The 12,928-nt window shown below is 42.0% G+C and overlaps 1 protein-coding gene across 1 annotated transcript in view; it reads left to right on the forward strand.

The window, feature by feature from the left end:
- MYRIP (myosin VIIA and Rab interacting protein) overlaps positions 1-12,928 on the forward strand; it is a 390,058-nt gene that overhangs the window by 307,915 nt on the left and 69,215 nt on the right. The window contains exons 7-8 of the mRNA XM_074986085.1: positions 31-111; positions 3,504-3,653. Coding sequence (XP_074842186.1) covers positions 31-111; positions 3,504-3,653 — 231 coding nt within the window. The remainder of the gene's footprint in view (positions 1-30; positions 112-3,503; positions 3,654-12,928) is intronic.

Below are 12,928 nucleotides of genomic sequence, written 5' to 3' on the forward strand. Positions count from 1 at the left end.
TAGTATTTATAAATGTTTATCTTTGTGCAGGACAAACAGAACGAGGCTTGTTACTTACGGGAACATAAGGAGGAGCTGATTGAAGAGCTTGCCACCACCATCGTGCAGAAGGTATGCTCTGCAGCTTCACTGTTGCAGATGGTATTCTTTGGCACATTAAATGGCTAGAACACAGCCCTGTGGTCTATGAAGTTTGATGTAACTAACATAGGATGATACACGTTCAATCCTTTTGTGATATGTACGTGTGGACCACAAGGATGTCGAGGAGAGAAGCAGCTCATAGGACAATGTCCCGTGCCCTGCTGCAGCAGTTCCTCGGAAATCAGTCAGAAGACTCATTCTCCTGGATCGGTGTCCAAAACCTGGACCGTCCCCACCAAACTGGAACTCTTGGCAAGTTTGTCAGTAAAGGCCTGATGATGAGATCTGCCTCAATATAGAATCATTTTCCAGATTGTTGCAGATCAAACAAGGAAAAGCACATACATACGTTACATAGAGCTGTGCAAGTAATAGAGGAGGGAAAGTTTTACAGCAATACAAAATGAAAACATTTCAATTTTTGTGGTAAAACAAAACACCAAAAATTTAATTTGGGACCAAATGAAACTTTTTTTTGTTTTAGGCAGTTTAAATCTTTTTAAAATTAAAGGAAATTTGGAAATGTAATAAGTGGAGGGCAAGGGGCAGAGGTGGTCTCCTCTGTAGCCGTGTGGCTACAGCATTCATGTGGAAAGTGGTAGAACTAGAGTCAAATATGCCCTTTGCCTATATGGAAGTTCTCTTATTGTGAATGGGTGCCCTAACCACTGGACAGTAGGATAACAAGGCATCTGCTCTTACTCTTGTTGTTTTATGAATGGTACCCAAGTTCCTTTATGAATCTAGCCTGAAAATAACCTTCTAACTCAGTGGTTTTCAACCGGTGTGCTGCAGCACAGATTTCACCAATTTTCCCTCCCTGCAGCTCTTTGCAGAGCCAGGGGAGGGGGTGGGTGGGAATTGATGAAATTTCGCAGCACACTTAGATGACCCCACACAAACTGGAGGGCTCAGTCAGCAAGGCTGTCTGAGTCCCAGCTGGTGCAGGCTATCAATTTCTCTCCCAAGGCTTTGCAAAGCCACCTGTGAGGGGAAATCGACCACCCCTGCAACAGATGGGAATCAGGCAGCCTTGCTGCTTGAGCCCCCAACTGGCTTGGGGTCATCAGTTCCCCCACACTCCCACTGTCACTCTGCAAAGAGCTGAGGGGAAGGGAAATTGAGCCCCCAGCTGGTGCAGGGTTAGTCAAACAGCAAGGCTGCCTGATTGCCAGCTGGCTTGGGGTTGGTCAATTTCCCCTCACAAAGGCATTGCAAAGCTGCTGCTGGGAGAAAAATTGACCGACCAGTTCTGGTGCCTAAATTCAGGAAAGCTGTTGATAAATTGGAGAAAGTTCAGAGACATCCATGAAAATGATTAAAGGAATTGAAACCCTGTTTTATAGTGCTAGACTCAAGGAGATCTATCAACTTTGCTTAACAAAAGCTGTGTCTACACGTGCACGCTACTTCGAAGTAGCGGCACTAACATCGAAATAGCGCCCGTCGCGGCTACACGCGTCGGGCGCTATTTTGAAGTTAACTTCGACGTTAGGCGGCGAGACGTCGAAGTCGCTAACCTCATGAGGGGATCGGAATAGCGCCCTACTTCGACGTTCAACGTCGAAGTAGGGACCGTGTAGACGATCCGCGTCCCGCAACGTCGAAATTGTGGGGTCCTCCATGGCAGCCATCAGCTGGGGGGTTGAGAGACGCTGTCTCTCCAGCCCGTGTGGGGCTCTAAGGTCACCGTGTGCAGTAGCCCTTAGCCCAGGGCTTCTGGCTGCTGCTGCTGCAGCTGGGGATCCATGCTGCATGCACAGGGTCTGCAACTCGTTGTCGGCTATGTGTATCTTGTGCTGTTTAGTGCAAGTGTGTCTGGGAGGGGCCCTTTAAGGGAGCGGCTTGCTGTTGAGTCCGCCCTGTGACCCTGTCTGCAGCTGTGCCTGGCACCCTTATTTCGATGTGTGCTACAGTGGCGTGTAGACGTTCCCTCGCAGTGCCTATTTCGATGTGGTGCTGCGCAACGTCGATGTTGAACATCGACGTTGCCAGCCCTGGAGGACGTGTAGACGTTATTCATCGAAATAGCCTATTTCGATGTCGCCACATCGAAATAGGCTACTTCGATGTAGGCTTCACGTGTAGACGTAGCCAAAGAGAACTTAAAGGGGTGATTTGATTACAGTCTTCAGCTACAGTTACATTACATTGCTCTGTCAACAGAACTCACTGTCGGACAAGATTTCCTGACAAAACTCCTGTTGACAGAGTGCGGCGCCACGCAAAAAGCCTATCAGAAGATTGCTCTGTTCTGTCGATAGAGCAGCCGAATTGCCTGGCTGCTGTCTCGACAAGACAGGCTCCCAGAAGCACAGCAGACAGGGTGCTCATTGTTCTGGATGCCCTGTCTGTTGAGAGAAGGCCCCCCAGAGCATCCACACAGCTTTTTTGTCAACAGAATCTGTCAACAGCAGCATTATGACTCCCTGTGGAGAGGCAAAACTCTGCTAGCAAAAGTGCAGAGTTTTGTCAACAGACTGTCAACAAAATGCATTTTGTGTGTGGACGTTCCACTGGGGTTTTGTCAGCAAACTCTCTCTAGTGTAACTGTAGCCTTTAAGTACTGGCATGGGGAACAAATTTTAGATAATGGACTCTTCAGTCTAGCAGACAAGCGTATGACATGATCCAAATGCTGGAAGCTGAAACTAGACCAAATAAGCTGTAAGCTTCTAGCATGGAAGATAATTAACCACTGAAACAATTTACCCAGGTTTGAAGTAGTTTTTCCATCGATGGCAATTTTTATATGAAGATGAGATGATGTTCTAAATGTGTATTCTTGATCAAACAGGAATAAATTCAGGGAAGTGCAGTAGCCTGTATTATGCAGGAAGTCAGTTTAGATAGTCACAGTGGTCCCTTTGAGCCTGAGAATCTATCTGTGACTCTAACAAGAAAGGGTGCTTGTGCACCTGCTGCCCAGTAAAAGTCAATAGGAGTTAGATGTGCTCTTGAAATCTACCCCATACATTTATTCTACAATTTCATACCAATATTCATTTACTTATGCATCATAGAAAATATATGGTATGCTCCCACATTCAGATCACATTATAAGTACTGTCAGTGGGGTTCAGATTTCCATATTGTTTCAGTTCAGCTCTGGTGTTCCTACAGATATTAGATAATGACATCTTTGTAACTTCCTGATGCACTTGCAAACCCTGTGACATCAAAGAAGAAGAAATAAGTGCAGGTTGTGAAAATCCAACTTGAATTAGCTGGTGCTGAAGCTAAAGGAAACTCAGACATTCTATTCCCCACTGGTCATCTTGACGCACCCAGTATATTTGAGCCATATGGCTCTGGCTGTACTTTCCAATAACTTTTTTTTTTCAATTTCAACCCTGCAGATGATAAGAAAACAAAAAAGTAAAGCTGAGCAGGTGGAGACTGATTTTGATTGGCCAGAGTCTAGGAGCAACGGTCTGGCATCTGTTGCTGTTTCAGATCAGAGCATGCTGACTTTTCCAGGCAGTCGCAGGGGATCTTACACATTATGGGTGAGTGACCAAACTCAACCATCTAACTTTTCTGCTGCAAGAAATTGAAAAATGGAGACAATAGAGAGGGGATGTACTGACTAGAATGTTAAATGCAAATGTGCAAAGAATGAGCATTAAACCCAAAGAGTAAATATTGTTTGCTTACCACAGGCTGTTGGACATGGGGTCTGGATTTTATTCTCACGTACAGTAGTACAAATCATGAGTCCCTCCATTGAAATCAATAGTTTGACCAGTGTAAGTAAATAAGAATGGTCAGAGAGGAAATCCAGTCTGCAGTCCCTGGTGGTCTGAGCACATGACTGGGAGCTAGTATTACGATAGTAACCATTACATGCTGTGCACTTTCTAGACAATCAAGAAAGCTGCTGTGTGCTCTGAGGAGCTCACGTATTAAGGACAGACGGGCAAATGTACAGGAGTTAGGAAACCGGAACAACAGAAAAGGATTTTCTGAGGAGCAGCTCTAACCAAGACTTCTAGTGTAAGGCCCCTGAGTGACATTTTGCCAACAGAGGATCAGTGTAGTTGAGCTCTGTTTTTTCATCAGGGATTTAGATAATGAGGTAGAGAGAACGCTTATCAAGTTTGTGGGTGATACCAAGCTGGGAGTTGATTGTAAGGTCTTTGGAGGCTACAGTCAGGATTCATTAATGTCCTGGACAGACTGGAGACATGTCCTGAGGAAAATAGGATAAAATTCAATAAGGCCAAATGCAAATTACTCCTCTTAGGGAGGAACAATCAGTTTCACACCTACAAAATGGGAGGTGACTCCCTAGGATGGAGTACTTGCAGAAGGGAACTAGGGGTCATAGTGGACCCTATGCATGATTTAGCAGTGTGACACTGTTCCAGAAATTAAAAATAAACATGATTCTGGGCTGCATTAACAGGAGTGTGGTAAGCAAGACATGAGAAGTCATTCCTCCGCCCTACTCTGCGCTGGTTAGGTCTCATCTGGAGTATTGTGTCCAGTTCTGGGCACCACGTTTTAGGAAACACATGGGGAAATTGGAGAAGGATCAGAGAAGAGCAACTAAAATAATTACATGTCTAGAAAATACAACCTTTGAGAGAAGATTAAAAGAATTGTGAGTTGTTTAGTTTGGAAAAGAGAAGGCTGAGAGGGGACATGATAGCAGCTTTCAAGTACCTAAATGGGTGTTACGAGAAAGAGGGAGAAAAATATTCTCCTTAATCTCTGATGATAGGACAAGGAGCAATTGGTTTAAACTGCAGCAAGGAAGGTGCAGGCTGAATATTAGGAAAATTTCCTAACTGGTGGGATGGTTAAGTACTGGAATAAATTGACTTGAGAGGTTGCAGAATCTCCATCACTGGAGATAGTTAAGAACAGGTTGGATAAATATCTAACAGTGACAGAGGACTGGACTTGACCTCTTGAGGTGCCTTCCAGTTCCACGATTCTGTCCCTTTTGGCCACTACGTCTCTCCTTTGACATGTTCCGTGCATAAGCCTGAGTCTGTACCACCTCTGCTGGCTTTTTTCAGTGAGGAATGTTCGCTGGGCTGTTTTTGTTAAGTTTTCATCCCTTTGGCATTGGTGTAGCAGAGCACAGAATACAGGCTAGTGCGTGTTTTCAGGATCACCAATCAGCACGCCAAAAGGGGTGGACCACTGCTGTTGTGCCTGGGTAATAAATGCTTGAGATTGTTTTGAAAATCGTCACTCTAGCATGGCTACTCCCACTTTTCTTTCACAGCATGGATAGACATGGACTATGTTCCTCTGGTCTAAGAGACATAAATGAGTTTCAAACCAGATTTATTATAATGTTACATAATATTACTTTTTCATCCACTGAAGTCAGTAGGAGCCTTTTCAGTGGTTTGGCTCTGTCATACAAGGGTTGGGTGATTTAAACTGTAATATTGGGACTGTCTGTACACACACTGATGTGTACAAAAAGATACATACATGGTTGTGTACGTATATTTTTTCATTGCAGACATTGAGCCTCTTTCACAGTGGGGATATTTGGCTGTATTGGAGATAGTTTGCAGGGGCCAAATTATTAATATTCGCCATTAAGTCAAAATTTGTCTTAGCTTCAGAGGAAGCAGGATGTGATCCTTGGTGCTTTTTCCCTAAAATAATTTTTGAAGATTGGTTTGCTGTACTGTGAGTTTGTTAAATGTTATTTCTTATTTTGTAGGTTGTTAACATGAGTCCAAAAGCTAGTTTTTATTTTGTTTCCTAGTCTCTAAACAAATAAACACTGCTGCAGAGTACCATGTAGGTCCCATGTTCCTTTAAAGAGTGCTTTCTCCTCTTTTTTGCTTATTTTCTCAGCGAAACATCTTTAGCATCTGCTCAGCAGAGAAGAAAATCCACTCAGGCTAAAATACCAGGATTTCAGTATGGGAAAGAGGGTAAAAATAGGCATCAGTGGATTGGATGTTGTCTGTTGAGAGATTTTCTTTCCTTTTTAGATTCTCTTGTGACACTTTCCAGGTGTACCCTTGATTGAGAGGCATCTCACTAGTGAAAACAAACATTTATTTCAATAATTTTAGAGATTCAAGTGCTAGCAAGTAGAAGAATTGGAAACAAATGGTTACAGAAAGAATAAAATCAGAATACATTATAGAATTTTGACTTACTTAGCTACTTTCCTGTCTTCCAGAGCAGAGCTCATGCAAGCCTTTTGTCTGTTTTGTGTTACTCTTAAATACCACTGTGTGCTAACTGATGTGAAAAGCTGATATTTTAACGACAGCAACTGTACATGTCTGACCTGGAAAATGTCATTGGGTGGTCTTCAGGATCTCTCCAGTTGTCCACAATTGCTTGCTTCTGAATAATTGTTAGTGTAGTTAAGTCAGCAATTTGTAGTTCTGATACAAGTGATGTATGAAACCAGCCCAAGCAATAAATCAAAGGTATCAGAGTAAACAGAAACAAACTATATGATGTATCTGACTGTGTTGATTCTGGAAAAAAAATATGTTGATCTCCAAATATTTTACTAATTGCTTAACTGTAAGTACTGTGTTGCAGTGCTAGCTGTAAATTACCTTATTTCTTTGCAAATTTTCTCAAGATCCCTTTCCACCATTAAATTGTTGATATAAAGCTGAATGTTGTATTCCTTGTGTTCCATAGAAAGAGATGGATGATTCCATTTGTTTGCCGTTAGCACTCTCTGGTGCAATTATACAATGTTAAGATGTCAGGAATGTTGACTAATGGGCAGATTATTCTGTATCCTTTCAGTATATTTTATTAGTATAAGTCACTGCAACATAAAGCAGATAACCATTTGGTATATTTTACCACGTACTGTAATTGATGGAACGCAAGCATCGCAGGGTGTTGTAACTGGTGTATAGGTGGTCTTATGGCTAAAATAATGGTAGTGTAAACAGAAATTAATCCATAATTTAGTGTATTTCAAACAGCTAGGACTATAGGAAGGACGGGTATTTCATTAAAATCCACATTATTGATGAATTCTGGGAACAGAAATGTACCAGGCCGGCTAACTTTATGAAGAATCAGGGAGTCAAACTATTACAAATTTTGATTCAGTTTTGGTTCAGATTCATCAACATGTTCTATCTATCTAGTTCGGTTTAGGTTCAGCCACTAACTTTGAAGGATGGCTCAATTATCATTTTAAACATTTCAGACTTGTTTGAAGCAGTTCATACGCATCTCTGAAGATTAGCACCACACACACTTCTGCTTGCATTGTAACTCCAAGCAAAAGAATGCGATGATAAATATTTTTTCCACTGTAAAAAGATTATTTTCAGAGAAGTTATTTGCACACACTAGTAAAAGAGCCTTCTGAACACAATCAGTCATATTTGGCCACTGACATGACAAATTGAATTTTGTCCCACAAAATACCCCCTCTTCTCCGATTTGCAAAGCAGGAGCAACCCCTTAGTTGGGAGAGGGACATGTTCTGGGAGTTGTAGCTCCCTTCTCTGGGCAGTCCTCTACCTGGCCAAAATAGACAAGGGAACTATCAGTCCTAGAACCTCTCTCCCCCTCAGCTCCATTTCTTCTCATCTCTTTCAATGGCTTCTCAGGTAGCTTTGTCCTGTGCCCCGCTTCCATCAGGAGTGGAGAAGAGAAGAGACCTTTTCTCAGCGCACCCAACAGACTCTCTCCATTGGTGCCTGAATAGTGACCTTGCAGGTTTTTTGAATTTGGTTCCAGTTCAGGTTCAATGCAACTTGGATGTTTTCAGTTTCTGAATCACTCGAAAACCCTCTGTCAACTGGTTTTCAGGTTCAAGTTGGGTTCCACTCTCTGGGGTGAATATAATGTACTTGAGAGTTATTTAAATGATTTACTGGAGGGTGAGGAGGAGAAAAGAGGCCAAAAACCTAAAACCCTGACTTGGTTCTTACTCAAACAAAACATATGGAAATCAGTGGAAGCAGTGAGTGCTCCACATTTCTCAGCATTTGTCTCAAACATTTATGAAGTGTTAAAAATTTTCAAAGAAAGTATAACTAAATGGGTCCTGCATAACAGACACAACAGAGCAGGACAGCAGCCTGAAACAAAGAAACAATTGCAAAAGAGGAAATATACACCAGCTAACATTGATTTTGCATCTTTTAACTTCTTTACATCATAAAACATACTATAGAAATACACATACAATGTATCATATAAACCTAAAAATATAGAAAGAATAAACCCATTTTTAGACATAACGTAGCATCTATTGTTTAAATTAATTGGGACATATTCCAGAAAATGTGTTGCCTGGTCACTCTCACAATGAAATGGGTGAACCACTTACCTGAGATTCAATCACCTGGATTTCAGTGGGTTAGCTCCAGTCACTTTCCTCTGTGTGAAAGTCAGCAGCAGCTCCTCCTTCTCCCAGAAGCCCAGCACAGAATGTGAAATCTACAGTAAATTACTTGCTTTTGAAAAGAGATTTAAAAGCACCTCCTCCCTGAGCTGAATGACTGCATTAGGTGAGAATTTCACCTATTGGATCTAGATGCTGAATTACGGTGAAATAAAAGAGAGATGGGAAAATAAAACAAAAGCGACTCTCCCATTCCTAGAATTCAGTCAGATTTGCTTGGAATATTTTTTTCAAAATCCTCATTTTAGTTTCTAGATAGAAATATCAGGAGTTATCAAGTAATGAACGAACTACTCAATCTTTATTTTTATTTTTTTTTTAAAGGAGGAGGAGTAGAGGAAAGAACAGGAGAAAAATTGATATATTTTTCTCACCTAGAAATGCTTCTGTCGATCCCATGTAAATACATTCCAAAATTTGCCCACAGACGATTAACCAAAATTGTTAAGAGTGGTTTTAAAGAGTTGATGTTACTTACACTGATGTCCCTTTAGTCTGTTTAGTCACAAGCCAGGGTTCACTAGCATTTGCTCTCCAATAATGTTGTAGCAGTGAGCTTTATAAAGTGTACATTTATGTTCATTTAGTGATAATGTGTTACTGTGTGTGGGTAGTCTTATCAGTGCCCCTTCCATCGGTTAAAAAACACGTTATTTTGTTGGAACTCCCCATGACCCAGTCTGTGCGTAGGAGAAGCAATGTCATGTCTGTACAGTCAGTTCTGTCCATCCAAAGACAGCTGTAATTATTCATAAGGAACTGTGTCAAGGGGAAAAAAAATTAGAGGCTGTGAGCCTTTGGTAATTTTTTGCCTAATGATATTCGTGCAGCAGATGCCACTAGACAGGATTTTACGAGAAGAGAGGAGACTCATTATAGTGAAGTGTCTGAAAATTTCTGTCAATATGTAATCTTAGTTTCCAATCTATGCCATATTGTACTAAGACTTTACAGTGATTTGCATCTGGCAGCATGCAAAGGAGAAAACAGTGTATGCAGTTCCCGTAAGGGACTGACATGTTTGGTTAGAGTGCCACCTGCTGATGTATTTGTTTATTGCTCTAAAATAAGACTGTACTTCAGAAAATTGCTCCATTGGGGCTAGGAAGCTTTATAGGTAGATTTAAAAAACGTAAAACGGGTAGTTATTGATCCATTTGGAGAAAGAACTTCTGGCTAAAAAAAAAAAGAACTGTTTCTCTTTGTCATTTGTGTGTTAGATGCACAAGCTGCAATTCGTCAGGGTGCGCAGCAAAGAGCCCGTGGCTATGGTAGATGGTTGAGCTTGCTACGGCGCAAGTGGACACTCTGTCTTTCATAGCTACATTTATTAAAATAATTCGTTTGTGTTGCTGTGACGGGTAAATGTCCTGGTTATGGACCAGGATTCTAGTGTGGTAGCTACTGTACAAACACAGCATAGTCTTTTGCTGTTAAAATTCAACTTTATACAGTGGCATAATTTTTTAAGAAAGGCATGGAAGTCCCATTTTCAAAAATCAACACAGGAGCCTAAACCATGTCAAAAGTCAGTAGGGACTAAGGGCACATGTGGACAGGGCAGATGTGCTGAGGGAGTGGGAGTGGCTAGGGGTCAGCCAGGATCTGCCTTGGGGAAACTTCCCTAACGGTCCACCCCTGCTTTTCCATATATTTCCCATCCACACCGAGCAACCCTCCCAGCTCATAGCTAGGTTCCTTCCCAGCAATTACTTCCCTCTTTCTCAGTTCCTCCCTTATCTCTAACCATTCCCCCTGCCACCACCACCACCTTTGTACTGCTTCCAAAGGGGTATGAGAAATACATTTCTGTACTGTAGTTAAATGAATCCTTGCTCAAAGTTCTGTATTAACATGCCTAGTAAGAAATCTGTTTGTTAAAAAACATTTCCTGAATCTTTTTGTTGGCTCTACAGGTACACACACGCTTGCTGACAGGTATTTTTAAATAAATTACCAAAATAATGGAAACAGGTATGATTATATTGTGTTATTTTGGGCAATAAAATATGACACAATGGCAGAATTTTAAAACATTGCGTGCAGAATTTTTAATTTTTGGTGCCCTATTCTCCCCAGGAGCAAACTTCAATTATCCCCTTTGTTAGCTGAATAAAATATCATAATAAAAATTGAACCTCTGTGGTTGGGTACATTCAAGACCTAACCAGTGCTGGAAGAGAAAATTTGCTGGACCACAGGAGGTCAATATTGTCTAGCCCATTACCAACACTTCCGCTGCTTACTGGGCTCTTAGAAGATATTTGGGGTAAATTACAGGTAAATAACAGCACAGAACACTGAGAGCCAGGACTGGTGGCTGGAAACAAACTTTATGGGACCACAGGAAACTTGGCCACACCACAATAAGTGGATATCTGGCTCATTAAAATCATGCTGCATTACGGATGTTGCCAGATAGAGTTTACCAGACTAAAGAGGTTCAGCCTGTATCTTGCTTCTAACCCCAATATAAAGCTGACGTCAGCGTTGTGAAATAGCTTCACAGGGGCTTTTCAGAATGCAGTCAGCTCCATTTAATTCAAACCTCTCTTAATTCAGGAGGCAGTGGAGCTTTGAATGATGCCACATGGAGTGCTGGCTCTGCAGCAAGCTTGTAGATCGCTGTGGGCCGCTCTTCTCTCCTCAGATTGAATTAAGGTGTTTGGACAAGATGGATGAACTTGTTGTCCTTTGAGCTCCAGGTGACTTTCTTCTGTCCTTGAGCTCTTTGAGATGTCACATGGCATCGCCAAGTGGAGGAAGAGAAGGAGCCTGAGGCAGATGCTGATTCCAAGCCCAAGGAGCCTATGTAAGGAGCAGAGAAGGGATAAAAGCAGGCTGAGGCTGAACCGGGCTGAGGCACCTTTGCCCTTTCTGCTGTCAGTGGGGTGTTTCCTGGAGAGCAGCAGTTCTGGTGGCATAACACCAGCATCCTCCTCTCCATTGGAGTGTCACAAGCAGCTTATTCAGATCTCTGTACCAGAGCTCTGTCTCCACTCCTCAGGGCTGACATGTCCTGGCACTCCTGCAGAGTCCAGGGTGCCTTCTTCCTTTGGACTTTACTGGGATTTGTTGGGGACACCAGTAGCAGCTGCCTCACAATGAGGCTTTGACTGGGTTTATGGTCCCCTTGTCTCTCCCACACACCAGCAGCTATCTTGGGCTCCTCCAGAATGGTAGCAGCCAGGAACTCCCTGCAGTGGTTGCTTGGGGAGCCAGGAGTCCAGGGAAGCCATAAGAAGGGAAAACAGCATAAAAGCAGGGAAGGGATTGCAAGAAAGTGGTGTGGGGCCTTCCTTTGCATGAGGGATGCAGAGTACTTTGGGGAGCCTGCCTCTGTATGGGGGAAGGGGAGGGCAGTAAATGCCTGCACCACTGAGGTCCATGTAAGCCTCACTTTGGGAATTTAAATGGTGAGAAGGCTTGTGCAGGATGTCAGGCCAGATCTATCCTAGACTTAAACTATACTAGATACACAATTCTACCCACAGCAATTGCGTAGCTTGAATTGACTTATCTACAATTGACTTACGTGGCCTTCCTCACAGAGGGAGGTCAACAGGAGAATTTCTAACTGATTTGTTATCGGTGCTTCTCTTCAGGAAATTCCAGTGTATATTGCCTATGAATTAATGTTCAAGGAAAGCCTTAAAAATTTTATTTTGCTCTGATGATCTGGAATGCCATCTCCAGGGATGGAGGCCCTTGTGTATTATGTTGACTATCCTAAACCATCTGTTCTAGCAGTGAACAAAACGATTTGTTAAATTACGTTTTTAATCAGTGACATTTACACAGGGAAGATATAACTGCTTAGTTTGTTAGCCTGTCTCCAAATGGTGGCACACATTGTTTTGCCAGTATAGTAATCTTGATTACTTGTTGATGTTTTGTTTTTGCTGCTGTGACTTATTATGTTCAACAAACTGGTGTATATTATGCTTCAGAAAGCACTCTTTCATCCCAGTAAGTGGTGTGCATGCTAGGATTAACTGGTTTATCTATACTAGTATAGCTGTACTAGTTAGCCCATTCTAGTGTAGACAAGGCCATAACACCTAAAAGATAAGGCATTCAAGATACTCTGCAGTGATGTGTTCAGAATAAAAACCTAGCTGGAAATTCATTTATCTTAAGTGAATAAAGAACAGGGATCAATATAGAATGTTATTAATTCTTTTCTGTTCTATATAGGTTATTTTACAACTCTCACCATTATAGCAGCTGAGTACTTTACAGTAGTTTGTTAGGTAAAATACTGTCACATTGCTTATTTCCATTTCGGGTCTTTCACAGTTGCCAGCTGTTTCCCAAAGAGATTCCTGCCTTATTGTAAATAAATGTCATACAAACTGGACCATTTAGGGGTTTAATATTTTTGGTGCTTCCCTTCCTCCGCTACTG

Source organism: Carettochelys insculpta, chromosome 2 (assembly GCF_033958435.1).
Source record: "Carettochelys insculpta isolate YL-2023 chromosome 2, ASM3395843v1, whole genome shotgun sequence".
NCBI classification, from domain to species: domain Eukaryota; kingdom Metazoa; phylum Chordata; order Testudines; family Carettochelyidae; genus Carettochelys; species Carettochelys insculpta.